The sequence below is a fragment of the Atractosteus spatula genome, chromosome 2 (genome assembly GCF_055471065.1).
Source record: "Atractosteus spatula isolate fAtrSpa1 chromosome 2, fAtrSpa1.hap1, whole genome shotgun sequence".
NCBI classification, from domain to species: domain Eukaryota; kingdom Metazoa; phylum Chordata; class Actinopteri; order Semionotiformes; family Lepisosteidae; genus Atractosteus; species Atractosteus spatula.
In genome coordinates, this window is record NC_142707.1 from 24021032 (window position 1) to 24033459 (window position 12428).

The 12428-nt window shown below is 37.1% G+C and overlaps 1 protein-coding gene across 12 annotated transcripts in view; it reads right to left on the reverse strand.

The window, feature by feature from the left end:
* The window catches only part of afdna (afadin, adherens junction formation factor a), a 174858-nt gene that overhangs the window by 47737 nt on the left and 114693 nt on the right, over nucleotides 1-12428 (reverse strand). For all 12 annotated transcript variants that reach the window (XM_088929639.1, XM_088929631.1, XM_088929622.1 and 9 more), the window contains 5 exons: nucleotides 11281-11546; nucleotides 7971-8114; nucleotides 6193-6391; nucleotides 4722-4825; nucleotides 286-366 (listed from right to left, as the gene is read on the reverse strand). In XM_088929639.1, the coding sequence (XP_088785765.1) occupies nucleotides 286-366; nucleotides 4722-4825; nucleotides 6193-6391; nucleotides 7971-8114; nucleotides 11281-11546 (794 nt within the window). The remainder of the gene's footprint in view (nucleotides 1-285; nucleotides 367-4721; nucleotides 4826-6192; nucleotides 6392-7970; nucleotides 8115-11280; nucleotides 11547-12428) is intronic.

Consider the following 12428-nt stretch of genomic DNA (forward strand, 5'->3'; position numbering starts at 1 on the left):
AAGCCGTTTTGCAAAATGAAACGCAACATTTAAATTAGTGGAGGATTTCGCTGTTGCCAACATACCTTTAGACATCACCGACAATCCAACACTACTTGCAATCTTGGCCAAATATTAAACTACAGAGACAAAGTAATATCAACTAATACAATTAGTAGGGGAGATGATATGGAATATTGTAATCTATTTACTGTACATTAACACAGTGTAACAATACATCAACCATGACATTTTTGCATCAACCGACTCCCTGCAATTTAAGTTACAATGGAAAAAGCCCCTTACCTTTGCAGCAACAATGCTGAGTCCCATTCCATTGTGCTTCTTTAGAGTGACAGTTACAACTTCTGGCTCCTTGCGCATTTGCTTAGTGATGGAAAAATAAGAGAAAATGTTACATTTAGACTGAAGAAACAATAAAGAAAACAACGTCTACTGGCTCATCTTTAATGCCAATTTTCAGAGTTTCAATCACATTCCATGAAACAAACTGGACAATTCACTTTCTGTTGGGGATGTGCCCTCTCATCCCCAGTTTAGCTGCACTCTCAATTATCAGACTGAAAGATTACTAAAGAATCACAGAACTGCCCCCATAAAACGGATTCTCCAAACCAATTAAATCAATAAATAATCCTTTGTGAAATTCTTTTTGCTTCAAACCTTGGAAACACTCCAGATGAAACTTTGTTTTCTACTTTCCCTAAAATATTTATATATATATATAAATATAAGTCTTTTTTCCCCACTTAATGGAGCTACTGCACCATAGACAGCCTAACTGGGAAAAGAAGAGCAATGAACTTTGCTCAGTAATGTGCACTTGGGTCTTTCTACACAGCCTCTCCAGGACAATATGATGTTACATAACAGTTATGCAAACTATCGCATCCAGAAATTTCAATGCAGATCCTCAAAATACAGAAACTAAAGAAACAGAAATCACGATAGGTTTTTAGAAAGATGACGAGTTTTTGTCCAGCCCATTTGAGTACATTTCTACATGGGTGATTAAAACTCTTAAATTAGACTGGCTCATGGAAGCCATGTTAGTTAGCATAAGGTAGCATGTTACCATGAACAAGTCTGATATAGAAGATCTACTGTATATCAATTCTTACTTATTTGGCCTATTTGGAATCATTCAAATGTTTTGCACCAAAGACATTAGATATCTTAATCACATTACCAATCTTCAATGCAAATTCTCAAACAGGCTGGACATTTTCCACTAAGTTTCAAACCTACCAATCTGAGAGAACATCAAATCTGAAAATTGAATTAAAAATATTTAAAATATGGAATATGGCAACCAAACCGTTTACCCGGCCAGAGTAACTTTCATTCTGTGCTTTTGCCCATGGGTTTGGATTTCAAAGGAAAATGTCCTTTTAATAATTTTGCACAACTCTTCACCTACAGAAACTTATACTTCCATAAAGTTTGCAATTACCATGTATTATGAATCTTTACAGAAAATGATGACACCAAATCTGTTGTAATAGTGAAGATATATACTTCAGCCGCTGCAAAAGCCAGAGAAGTCGGCTGGCAAAGAACAGACAAACTGAATGTGAAAGATATCTCAAGATAAGACAACTATAGAAATTGCACAAGCACACGTGTTGGGATTACTTAATTCACATTATTACGGCACTGAAGTGGAGGTCATCTTAAAGTCACTGTATAGTTGTACAATATTGATTTCATGCAACAGTAATTTATGCATTTGCTGGACCAGAATATTACCCACAATGGTACTATACAATATAGTGTAATGCAAACCTCGGAATGAAAGTTCCCTAATTTTAGCCAACAAGAAGAAGCATGAGTAGAGTAAGACTAAAGGAGGAAGAATCATCATCAACACAATAAATAATGTATTCCTTTATTTGGATATTGTTTTTCCCCCCCAACATTTTTGTGATGTGAATCAAATAATATAAGTGACTCCCCCCAAGCTGCTGAAAAACTTAAACCAGGTAAAAATGTAACCTAATTATAATTGGGGAAAAAATAATCTCCTGCAATGAAATTAGAAAAACATATGCCCTAAAAAATGGTCACTGTTTCACTAGAATGATGTTCAGCTGTGATGTCTCTCTCAGCTCTTCCACTCTGTTGATCAAGATGAATGTAAGGTCATCACAGTGTAGCTTGTGATGGAGGTACACCAGTGGAGGGGAGGAACTCTTAATGAGGTCACATGCTTTGTCTGAGGATACAAAGACTAAGAGACACAGAGTCAAGTACATGTTGCAATGTGACATGCATCATACATATTTTGGTAACACGGGACACAATGCAATGATGGAAAATTTAATTATGAATGAAGTGTAGGTACTCCAATTGTGGGCGCACACATTGAAAAACAAATAAAAATTTGTTTTATTTTTTAACTGTATATTGATGCTGTGAATTGATTTTCTGCTAACAAAATTGAATGAAGATATCTGTACAGTCCAAAGCACCAATTATATTAGGAAATGTTGCATGAAATGTTTAGATCGCAATGCACAGTTACAGGGAAAAGAAGCTTCAGTTACAGTGGATAGAAGTATATATGAGAACATTACCAGCTATTACTTTAAATCCCTATTTGATGGCATTCACTAATGTACAACATGGCCAGGTAACTTTACGAATGATTGCAAAAACTGTTTCAGTGCAAACACCACTATCCTCATTGCATGACACACTGTCACTTTACTGAAGACCTATACAGTAAAAATACAGTAAAAAAGGAATCTTACCCTATGAAGATAGTCTGAGTTTATTTTAATGCTGAGCTATGACAAGCAACATTAACAATGTATGGGCTTAAGATATTGTGAATGTAAAGTATACCTTGCCTGCTGAAAAGATATCTTTCAAATAAAAATGATCAGTGAACTGCATACGATTTTGGTGATCTCTAGACTTTCTCTCCACAAAGTTCTAATGTCTACTGGATCCCTTTTTGGTCAACAATGTTGGATTGATTGGTCTACAAGTCAAGCTCTTAAAGTCAGACTAAGTCTGACATAACCTGTCTTAGAGCAGGTTAAGAAAAGAAGGATATGTTGCTATAGCTGCTTAACCAGATACAATTCAATCGTGCTATGTGAAAATGAAAATCCAGATGTTTACTAAAGTTATCCGGTTAAATGCGCATTCTTGCTTTTTGAAACAGCTCTGGTGCTACTTCCAAGGCAGAAGGAATTACTGTAGGTTTCCAGAATGTAAAGAACATCTTAAAGTGTCATTCCAGTATGCTGGAACACATTTTAAGAGGGTTTCATAAGTTAGAAAAGAAGGTCTCAAGACTCATGCTTGTAGAATTTCAAACAATAACAACAGATGCTTATGTTTATTTGTTTATGTTCTTTCTGAACATTTATCTTGCCCCAGGCGCAATTTTCTTCAAAACCAAACTTAAGAATCCCAAATCACCCACACAATTCAGAAGTCTTGGCTGAAAGAGATGCAGGAATGCTTGGAAGGAACTGTCTAGTTTAGCAATATAGTCCATTAAATCTTTGGCTCTTTTAACTTCACTAATTTTCTTTTCACAACAACTCTTAATGCAGTTCTGATGTTTCATTTAATGCTGATATACTGAAAACCATTCTGGAGTTTCAAAAGTCTAGGTTGAAAAATTTACCCTGAGCTCTGAGTCTACACCACTATTTCTGTGTGCAATAATGCCATAAAACAAGCAGCACATTTGTCAGTACTTTTGTAACACCATTCCACTTTCCCACACACCAAATATTGTGCACATTCAAAAGCCCAAGGAAATAAAAAGTAAAACAAAAATTGGTCAGTGTATAAACCAACCCATCAACTTTAAATCTGGGATAAATAAACCACTACCATAACCAGGTTAGCCAAGTGGAAAAAGCGTTACTGTACACATTATGATCTGTTACCTTTGCTCATCAAAGTAGGAAACATTTCATACCATTTTTCCACTTACAGTAGATAAAAATATGTCAGAATATAATTATGATCCAAGAAACTTAAAAACTGAAAAAACATATACTGGTAATTTCTACAACATCTTCAAGGAACTACCTATTTTGTCCCACTTACCTTAGCAATAACTTTTAAGCCTTTAGAAACAAAATGTTGTTTTTCAAATTAATATATTTTTATACCCACTTCAAGAACTTTACCCAATTATAATTTGAAAAAAAAAAATCTGTTACACTTCGAAATTCTGCATTACTGCAAACAATGGTTTTCCATACTGTTATTAACAATAAACATTTATTTTACAGATCTGTTATGGACATACACAGTGTCTTTGGGGCAGAATCTCAAAAAGGTATATTGTAAAATATAGCTCAGATTCTGGAGAGTACACAAAAGACCCCTTCATGTGTCTAACTCAATCATAAAAACTCTGAATTGACAGAATCTTCCTTTCTGTACGTATACAGAACCATTCCATTTTAAAATTATCATCTGCAAAACAGATTCCACAGCACTTATACAGTATTCATGTAGCACAATAGCAAGCTTTCCTACAATACCATTTTCTTCAGGAGTTGCATACACAAAACCAAGCTACCTGATACAGAAGTGATTGTCAATGCTTCCCTTTTATTTTTATATATATTTATGTTTTTTGTAACAGCTGCAGAGTCTGAATTTCACTGCTGCATATTTCAATATGACAAGACTCTCAAGGGCAGATTCATATTGTACACGAGGGAATTGCTAATTGGCATACATACCAGGTCTGCGTTATCAGCAGAAAAATGGCTATCACAGTCAGCTCCTTCAAAATAGATGGTCCAGGTGCCAGGTGAGCGAGGGTGAGGAATCAGTCTGCAAAACCCTGAGAGAAGGAACACTGTCTGACAGAGCGAAGACTATCTTAATGAGCAACACTGAACAAGCCCGAGCCTTGCAATGCTTAGCAGGTGTGTCCACTCCTCTGTTCAAACTGTACTTAACCTGATAAGAGAAAAACAAACCCCCTTTACATCACATGTAGCCACACAGATATTGGCCTCTTTTCCATCTGCTTCAACTGTAATTTTCCTTCAGAATAAAACCAAACTGAGGAGATATTATTTATAACACAAGACTCCTGGATAGAATGCCATAACCTTGTTGGATATCCTCAAGAATAAATTTGATTTTGTAACGATTCACATGGGTTGTGGACATCACAGATCCCATAATATTTTAGAAGTATGGATTTATGGGGAATGGGAAAAGGTCTAAATCCTGATGAAGCACAGAGAACAGAAAACAGTAAGTCATGTTTGTTGCATAGCCTACTGAATAAAAAGAGGGATTACAGACATTCGCTGGCTGTCCCTAATCTAATTGGTTGAAGGGTCAACAGCTTGGCCAAGACCTCAGGGTAGCTGGAACAGCCAGCTAAGCACTGCTCCAAGGGCAGCGACAATGGTGGAGGGATGCTGAGGAACAAATGATGGAAGGATTAGGGCATCTGCCAATTATATCTAGGGTGCATAACAAACTTAAATCACCTAGATGATCCAATGCAATAAATATTTAAATAATTTAAATCTTGTATGGATTTTGTGTTCGGTTTTTCAGGCTGTAAGCTTTTTACCAAAATGCAAACACTGATCAAGATTGGTAAAAGTTAACAATTTTGTAAAATTCAGCACTTTAGTGAAGCACATAAAAAACAAAAAACACTCTCAGACTGATATCTATGGTTGAGATTTAATTCAGATTTGCACATGGAAATATCCTGACTTTATGAGGTAATTTCTGTAAAGTTAAATACAGTTCTGGCTCTTTTGCGGATTTTGTCATGTAAATATCCTGAATTTGTGAGGCTGTTTCTATAAAGATAAAAAAAAATCAAACTCTGGCTACTTTACAGGATATATTTTCTTAGATCTCATCAAAGAGATAAAACTCTTAACACTGGGAACAGACCTTAAAGAGCCCAGTCTGGGGAGAGCAAGTACACAAAAGAATAACTCGGCTCAAAACGTCTTGTGAAACCTGCTGAGAGGAATATACATAAATAATAGCTATTATTGAAAGCAACTGATTACACAGATCAAAGGACCCTACTACTTGGACTTCAATCTGAACTCTACAATTACAGGGTCTGTGGTTTCCAGCTTACAGTGTGTTTAATTGCTGTTTCCAGCCCAGAAGTCAAATGGAAGGACAATGAGTGCCTCGGTCAGAAGAAGGAGCCAGACTGCTTACCTCTCTGGCAAAGTGGCTCCAGGAACTCCTGGAAACCGTTGGGAATGTTGCGGACCACATCACAGGAATAGCCGTCCTCAGGCAGCAGGAAGGGGAGCTGCAGGTCGGGGTCCTCCTCCAGCTGGACTTCGCGCCCATCACTGCGCGCCAGCTCATCAGCAGTGTTCTCTGCCACAGCCACCACGTTGTCAATCAGCTCCTGAAACAGCAAACACTGGTTAGGGCTGGCAGATAGCAGAGGGACACTGTTCCAGTTCTTTCTTTGATTGCAACTCCTAACTACAGTGTCAAATTCAGAATGCTAATCCCATGTAATATTGCTTACAATGAATGATTTAAAATATTCTCAATCAAACCCCTTGGGTCCTGTATCTTGGGGATTATAGTTTCAATCCAAGTGGATACTGTTTTGCCACCTGTGGATTCAAGCTCCTAATGTTGGCACACTACTGGATGAGGCTGCCACGAGTTTCACTTATATATTTTTGTGTATATATTGTATTTGGTTACAAGTATTGATATTTATGCACTACTTGTATATTTTATATTTAAAATATATTTATATTCATATTTATGTTCATCTGCCTTTTTTGCTGCAGACATTTTACATTTACATGTACGTTTATTGCACTATGAAAGGAGCTATTTAAAAGTAAAGAGGGATTCACAGAGCCAGGGGTAAAGTAGCTTGCAGCATGCTTGTTAGATCTTGCACAGCACCTGCAGGACTGAAATATATTCCCTACAATCATGTCATAAAAACAGATATTCTGGAAATGCACATATCAATTTAAGACCAACTAGTAAATGCAATATCTACCAGTCTGGATTCTATAGGGCGAGCACAGTGGCAGAGTGGTTAGTACTGCTAAAACCCTGGGTGCAGTTCCTGGAATGCTCTCTGGTTGTTGCATGGATTTCCTACAGGTGTTCTGGTCTCCTCCCACAATCTAAAGACATACTGGTAGGGTAACTGGCTTCTGGGAAAACTGTCCTTGGTGTGAGTATGTGTGTTTGTGTCTGTGTGTGCCCTGTGATGGACTGGTGTCCCGTCCAGGGTGTATCCTGTCTTGTACCTGTTGCATGCAGTGACAGACTCCAGCTACCCTGTGACCCAGTACTGGATAAACTGGTGTGAAAAAGGATGGATTCCAGAGTTTTACAATTACAAACATTGTGACTTGTGCCCTGACACATTCAAAGCAATAGACTTTGGGCTATAAGGTGTTCAAGGCCATATAAAAGCTCTGTGAGGCTACATTAGGTGAATGGCCAGTTACATTTGCATCACTGAGGACAAACATAGCTAGGAGAGAACATAGACGTCTGGAAAGTTGAGTAATATATGAACATTCTTATTCAGAGACGTCTAACAACTTATTGCTAATGAGTCTGATTAGTGTGTGACATTTTTCATTTCTACAGAGTAGCAACTATGGAAAACACATCTGACTATTTACAAGTTTCATAAGTGCTGTTTTGTTCCTAAAGGTGGAATTTTGTAAAAAAAAAAATTTTTAAAATCAAATGACTCCCATTTGGCTAGAATTAATACATATCTAGCAAAGCTCTTGTGTACCATTTATTAACCTTTTTATTTCCAAACCTCTCAGTCTTCAACTGCACACCAAGCAACACTTCAACAAGCAACAAGAGTAGGAGAAAAAGTGCAAAGGTGAAATGGAAACAAGAGCAATAGATGAGAAGAAAAAATAAATAAAAATCAGGATCTGGCTCAGAACTGATTTACACATCCTGGTAACTAGCCAGGCACTTACTGGAGGAATGTAGGGCTCATCTGGGGCACAGTGGTAATTCTGCAGTAGCGCCTGAAGCTGCAGGGAGTTCAGTTTGAAGCAGGTGTTATTAATGCTGGGAACATCCTGCATGGAGTACTTATCCATGGTGAGGAGAGTTGTGGCCTGAAAGTTTAACAAACAACATATTTCTGTATATTTTTTATGAATTTCAACAATTCTGCATACAGTGAAATACTTCAGAAATGACCTCAGATTCAAGACAAATATTTGAACTGATAAGATTGTGTTCAAATCTAACCATTAGCTTGAAAGTTAGCATGAAAATGGTATGGGACAGACTGGCAGAGATTGTTCCTCCATTTAATCTGTATAATACCCATCACATCATAGTGCTATTTGGCAGGGAATGACACTGACTTAGTGTTTTCTCAGCCTCTTCCACAAGTGTTTAATAGTGTTAATTTCTATTAAAGCACATGGCATTGATCTCAGATTAATGCAGAAAGTGCATTAGTGACTGTTGTGTGTGGGGATGAAAGATCAAGCAATCATGTAGGTGCTCTTGTTGTAATAAATGAAGGACAAATATTTTAACTGTGGTTAGCACAGTTGTATACAATAAGATTCGGATCAACAACAAGCCAGTTCCCAGATCTGGCATTAACGTCCCCACCCACACAACATTAAGTTACTGTGACCAAGACAACTGCTGTTTCCATAGCCAGAACTCAGCAAGCTTTTCTGGTATGGTTTCTCTACCATACATGTTTTCTACTACTGCCTAATGAAAACAGACCTAGGATCATCAGAAGGCACCACATTGGAGTTATGCCAACTGGTGACATTAAATCTACCATGTGTGCAAAATGGAGACGTGAGCTTCAATGTTTTCTACCGGCACTTTAGAATTTCTTTTATCATCATACTTAGTTCAATTAGTAAGAGGCAAAGTATAAATAATAGGTAAAACGGTTCCTAATATTTCTTTGTCTATATAGATAATACAATTTTACGAGTGAACAATTTTTAAGAAACTCAAAGTACGGTACAATAGCATAATTTTCATCTGGCAAACTGTTTGGAATTGCAAGTTGTCATCTTGTCTCGCACATATATACCAGGCCTGCTTCAAAGGAAATACAGGTCAGTTTTAAACCCACCCAAACTCAAGGGTTTTTCTTGGGCATGGAAATCCCAGTCTGTCAGCTACTGTCATAACTATAAAAAAGAGTCACTGAAGAGACAAATCCTAGTTTAACAACAAGATGTCCTTGTTTATGCGTATTTTGATAAGTACTGTTTAGCAGTTTTAAAAACAATGTACATTTTTATACTAAATAAAAACGATCATGTTATTCTGAGGTGAAGTCCAACCCCCTTTTTCCAACTCTCTTAACACATATTAATTAAATTAATTCATCATCCATAAATAGCTGTCAAACCCAGACAAGCTAATTAGATTCTGACATTACATTCTCAAAGCAGGCGTAATGTTTATGTCTCCACATAATGTAGAGCAAAGCATTAGTTAATTGGTAATGTTGCCACAAAAAGGGTAGTTATTAACTGCACAATGTCTGTACTGTCTCCCTGGTCACCCCCTGCCCTTTAGAGATTTTACTTCCACCCTTTATTTGCATGAATGAACAGAAAACAAAGGTACTAGAGAGTCAGAGAGGAAAGCCATTACAAGATAAAAGGGTGAACATTAAAACACACACTGCAGCTGCTGTCTGGGGGAGATGCGTTCTGCGTCACTGACAGCATGTGCATCTATTTTCTTATGCAAAAGGCTTTTCACCATCAAGAGAAGATATCTACTGCCTTAACTTCATGCCTTTTCTATTCACAGTAACCTTGACACTATGATTAGATTAAATTAAGGGGTAGTTTGAAAAATTGAAAAGCGCCAAAAATGTATAATGTTGAAATAAAGATGTTTTAATAAGAATACTAATGAACTACATAAGAAAAAAATCAGAAGTATGGTCAATGTACGTGCATCAGTGAGTCCTGGAATGGTTCATTATTATTCTGTATTCAACAACTCTGATGTGTTTTTGTTTTCATTATCCTGAATTTTCCTTTGTTAAGGAAGACACTAAGGCTGGTACACACCTATTTAAATTGCAAATATGTAACTACTGTGGATGACTGAGTGTTAGATGACAGTACCACCTTTCAAAAGGTGAACATTATTTCAAGACAAACAATTAAATTTGTTGTTAAACATTACTTGTCTTTGTGACCTTTTAATTAGGTTAAAAGGTAAAACAAATACCTGCAATCTTCTATTTTCTTGTTAAGCAGAAAAAAAGCTGTATACCATTTACAAATAATGGTGTCAAGCACTGTGTGTTAATGGCTTAATTAAAAAAAAATCTTGAAGTGGGGCCAGTTCTGTCTGCTAGACAATAATGCCACATCTAACTTTTTGATTTCTGCATACCAGAACTTCTTGTCAAGTCCTGGCACTTTTTAGCATTCAGAATTAAATAAGTTCCCTAATAATGTGATCATTCACAATTGTAACTATGTCAAATTCAAAATATGTCTGATTAAAGTCCATGATACTAAACATCATCATTGTTCATTTTTTAATCCTATATGTATATACACATTGTTGAAAATTCATCAATACCTTGAGAGACAGGGCTCCTCACTAGTATTAAACCAGTGGTGGTTTATACCTAGTGTTAAACTAAAGAACAGGCTTTTATATAAATATATTTTACCGACTGTGAAACCTTGAGGTTTTGGTAGTCTTTGCTTGTCCTCTAGTGTTTTGGTCCTCCTGCTTTCATGTAACTAAAACAAACTACTCCTTTGTTTGAAGATCTTTTTAAAGTTTTCCACAAACTTTGACAAAGAACAATAAACTTCTGTTTTGGGTCTCCAAAATAATATTCTCCTCAAAAAACAAAAAACACTCATTTCATATCTCTTTCAGTTTGCCAAAAACTAATACATTTCCAGCACAAATACTTGGTCTCACAAGAGTCCACTCACTCCACTCTGTCATTAACAACATCTGTGTTTAATAACTTAAGATAATTCTAACTAACTTGGGCTTTTTTTCCCTACACAAAATGGAGAAAAGCTAAAGAGAGTAGAGACAATTCTATTCTAGAGCCACAGCGACTCCTCCAATAAATGTACCCCAATATTCCATCACACAAAATTATTTTTTTTAATTTGGGAGAAGGAGGTACTTCTGGGGGGGTTTCAGCTGGAATTCTCTCCCAGCCTGAAGTCAAGATGATTTGCTGCTAACGTCTAAGGAAGAAAACAGAGCGGAGGCTTTGAAAGGTGCTTCCCTGAGGCTGACCTGTACAATGCGGCTCAAGTGGCAGTCGGCGGCGAGCTCAAGGCCCTGCTTCTCAGCCCAAGCCTCAATGTGGCTGAGCTGCTGGCGAAGGATGGCCCCCCAGTAGTGTGAACACAGGCCCGAGTCGGATTCGGTGACCAGTTTATTGAAGAGCCACATGTTGATGAAGTGGAAGAGCTGGGAGAAGAGCTGGATGGTAAGGGCAGCGTTGACACGGCAACGGCGCAGCAGGGACATGGCTCCTGTCAGGGTGTGGAGCACATCCTCTGTCAGGGGAGGAGAAAGATGTTAATGTCAAGATAACATCATAGAAGCCAAATTCTGATGAAACTGAGAATCTTGGCAAATCTTGGCAAAGCAGTTTCCTTTCATATTTGGTAATGTCACCATTTGGCTTTCAGCAGCTCTGTCCTTCCTTGCTAAAGGTAAGTGCAGTAAACTCCACTTTAGTCAAAATACAAAGGTCTGTACTGCTACTACAATGCAACTCTCCTCAAAAGGTTTGCTGATACTGTAGTATTATGCAAGACTAATAAAAAGAATATTATTACTCAGTCAAAGCTTTCCATATAGATTTTTTATTACATTCTTTTCTGTCATAGTGCTTCAATAACAATACATCTTGAGGGACTCTTGTGTAATAAATGAAAGTTCCCACCAGAGGGCTCCCTTGGCAAGAATACAAAATGCATTCTGCAAGCTTTTATAGAGTAAATGAAGTGTGTATGTGCAGGTTAAAGTACCACACTTGTGAGGACCAAATCTAAATCTCCTCACCGAAATAGCAACGTCTGCAAAACAGATGTTGTGGGGGGTCAATGAGGAGGACCTTACAAGAGAAATTACTTTTATAAAAACTAAATATCTTCTTTTAAATCTAACAGTGCCAAAACCTTTCTGCTGTGTATCCAAGGAAGCCAAGTTCCCTCTTATGTGAGCTTTTAGTTCCACTGGGATGCAAAGCACAATACAAAAGCTAGAAATTATTTTTATTTACAAAAAATACATTTTTGTAGACTGGGCTCCCTCTTTTTAAAATATGCTTGAAGCTGTGCCTGTTTAACAAGCCAGTCCTCTGGGTTTGGTGTCAACTAAAATCACAAGCCTAAAATGAATTAGTATCATAATTAGACTAACAGTTTTCTGAA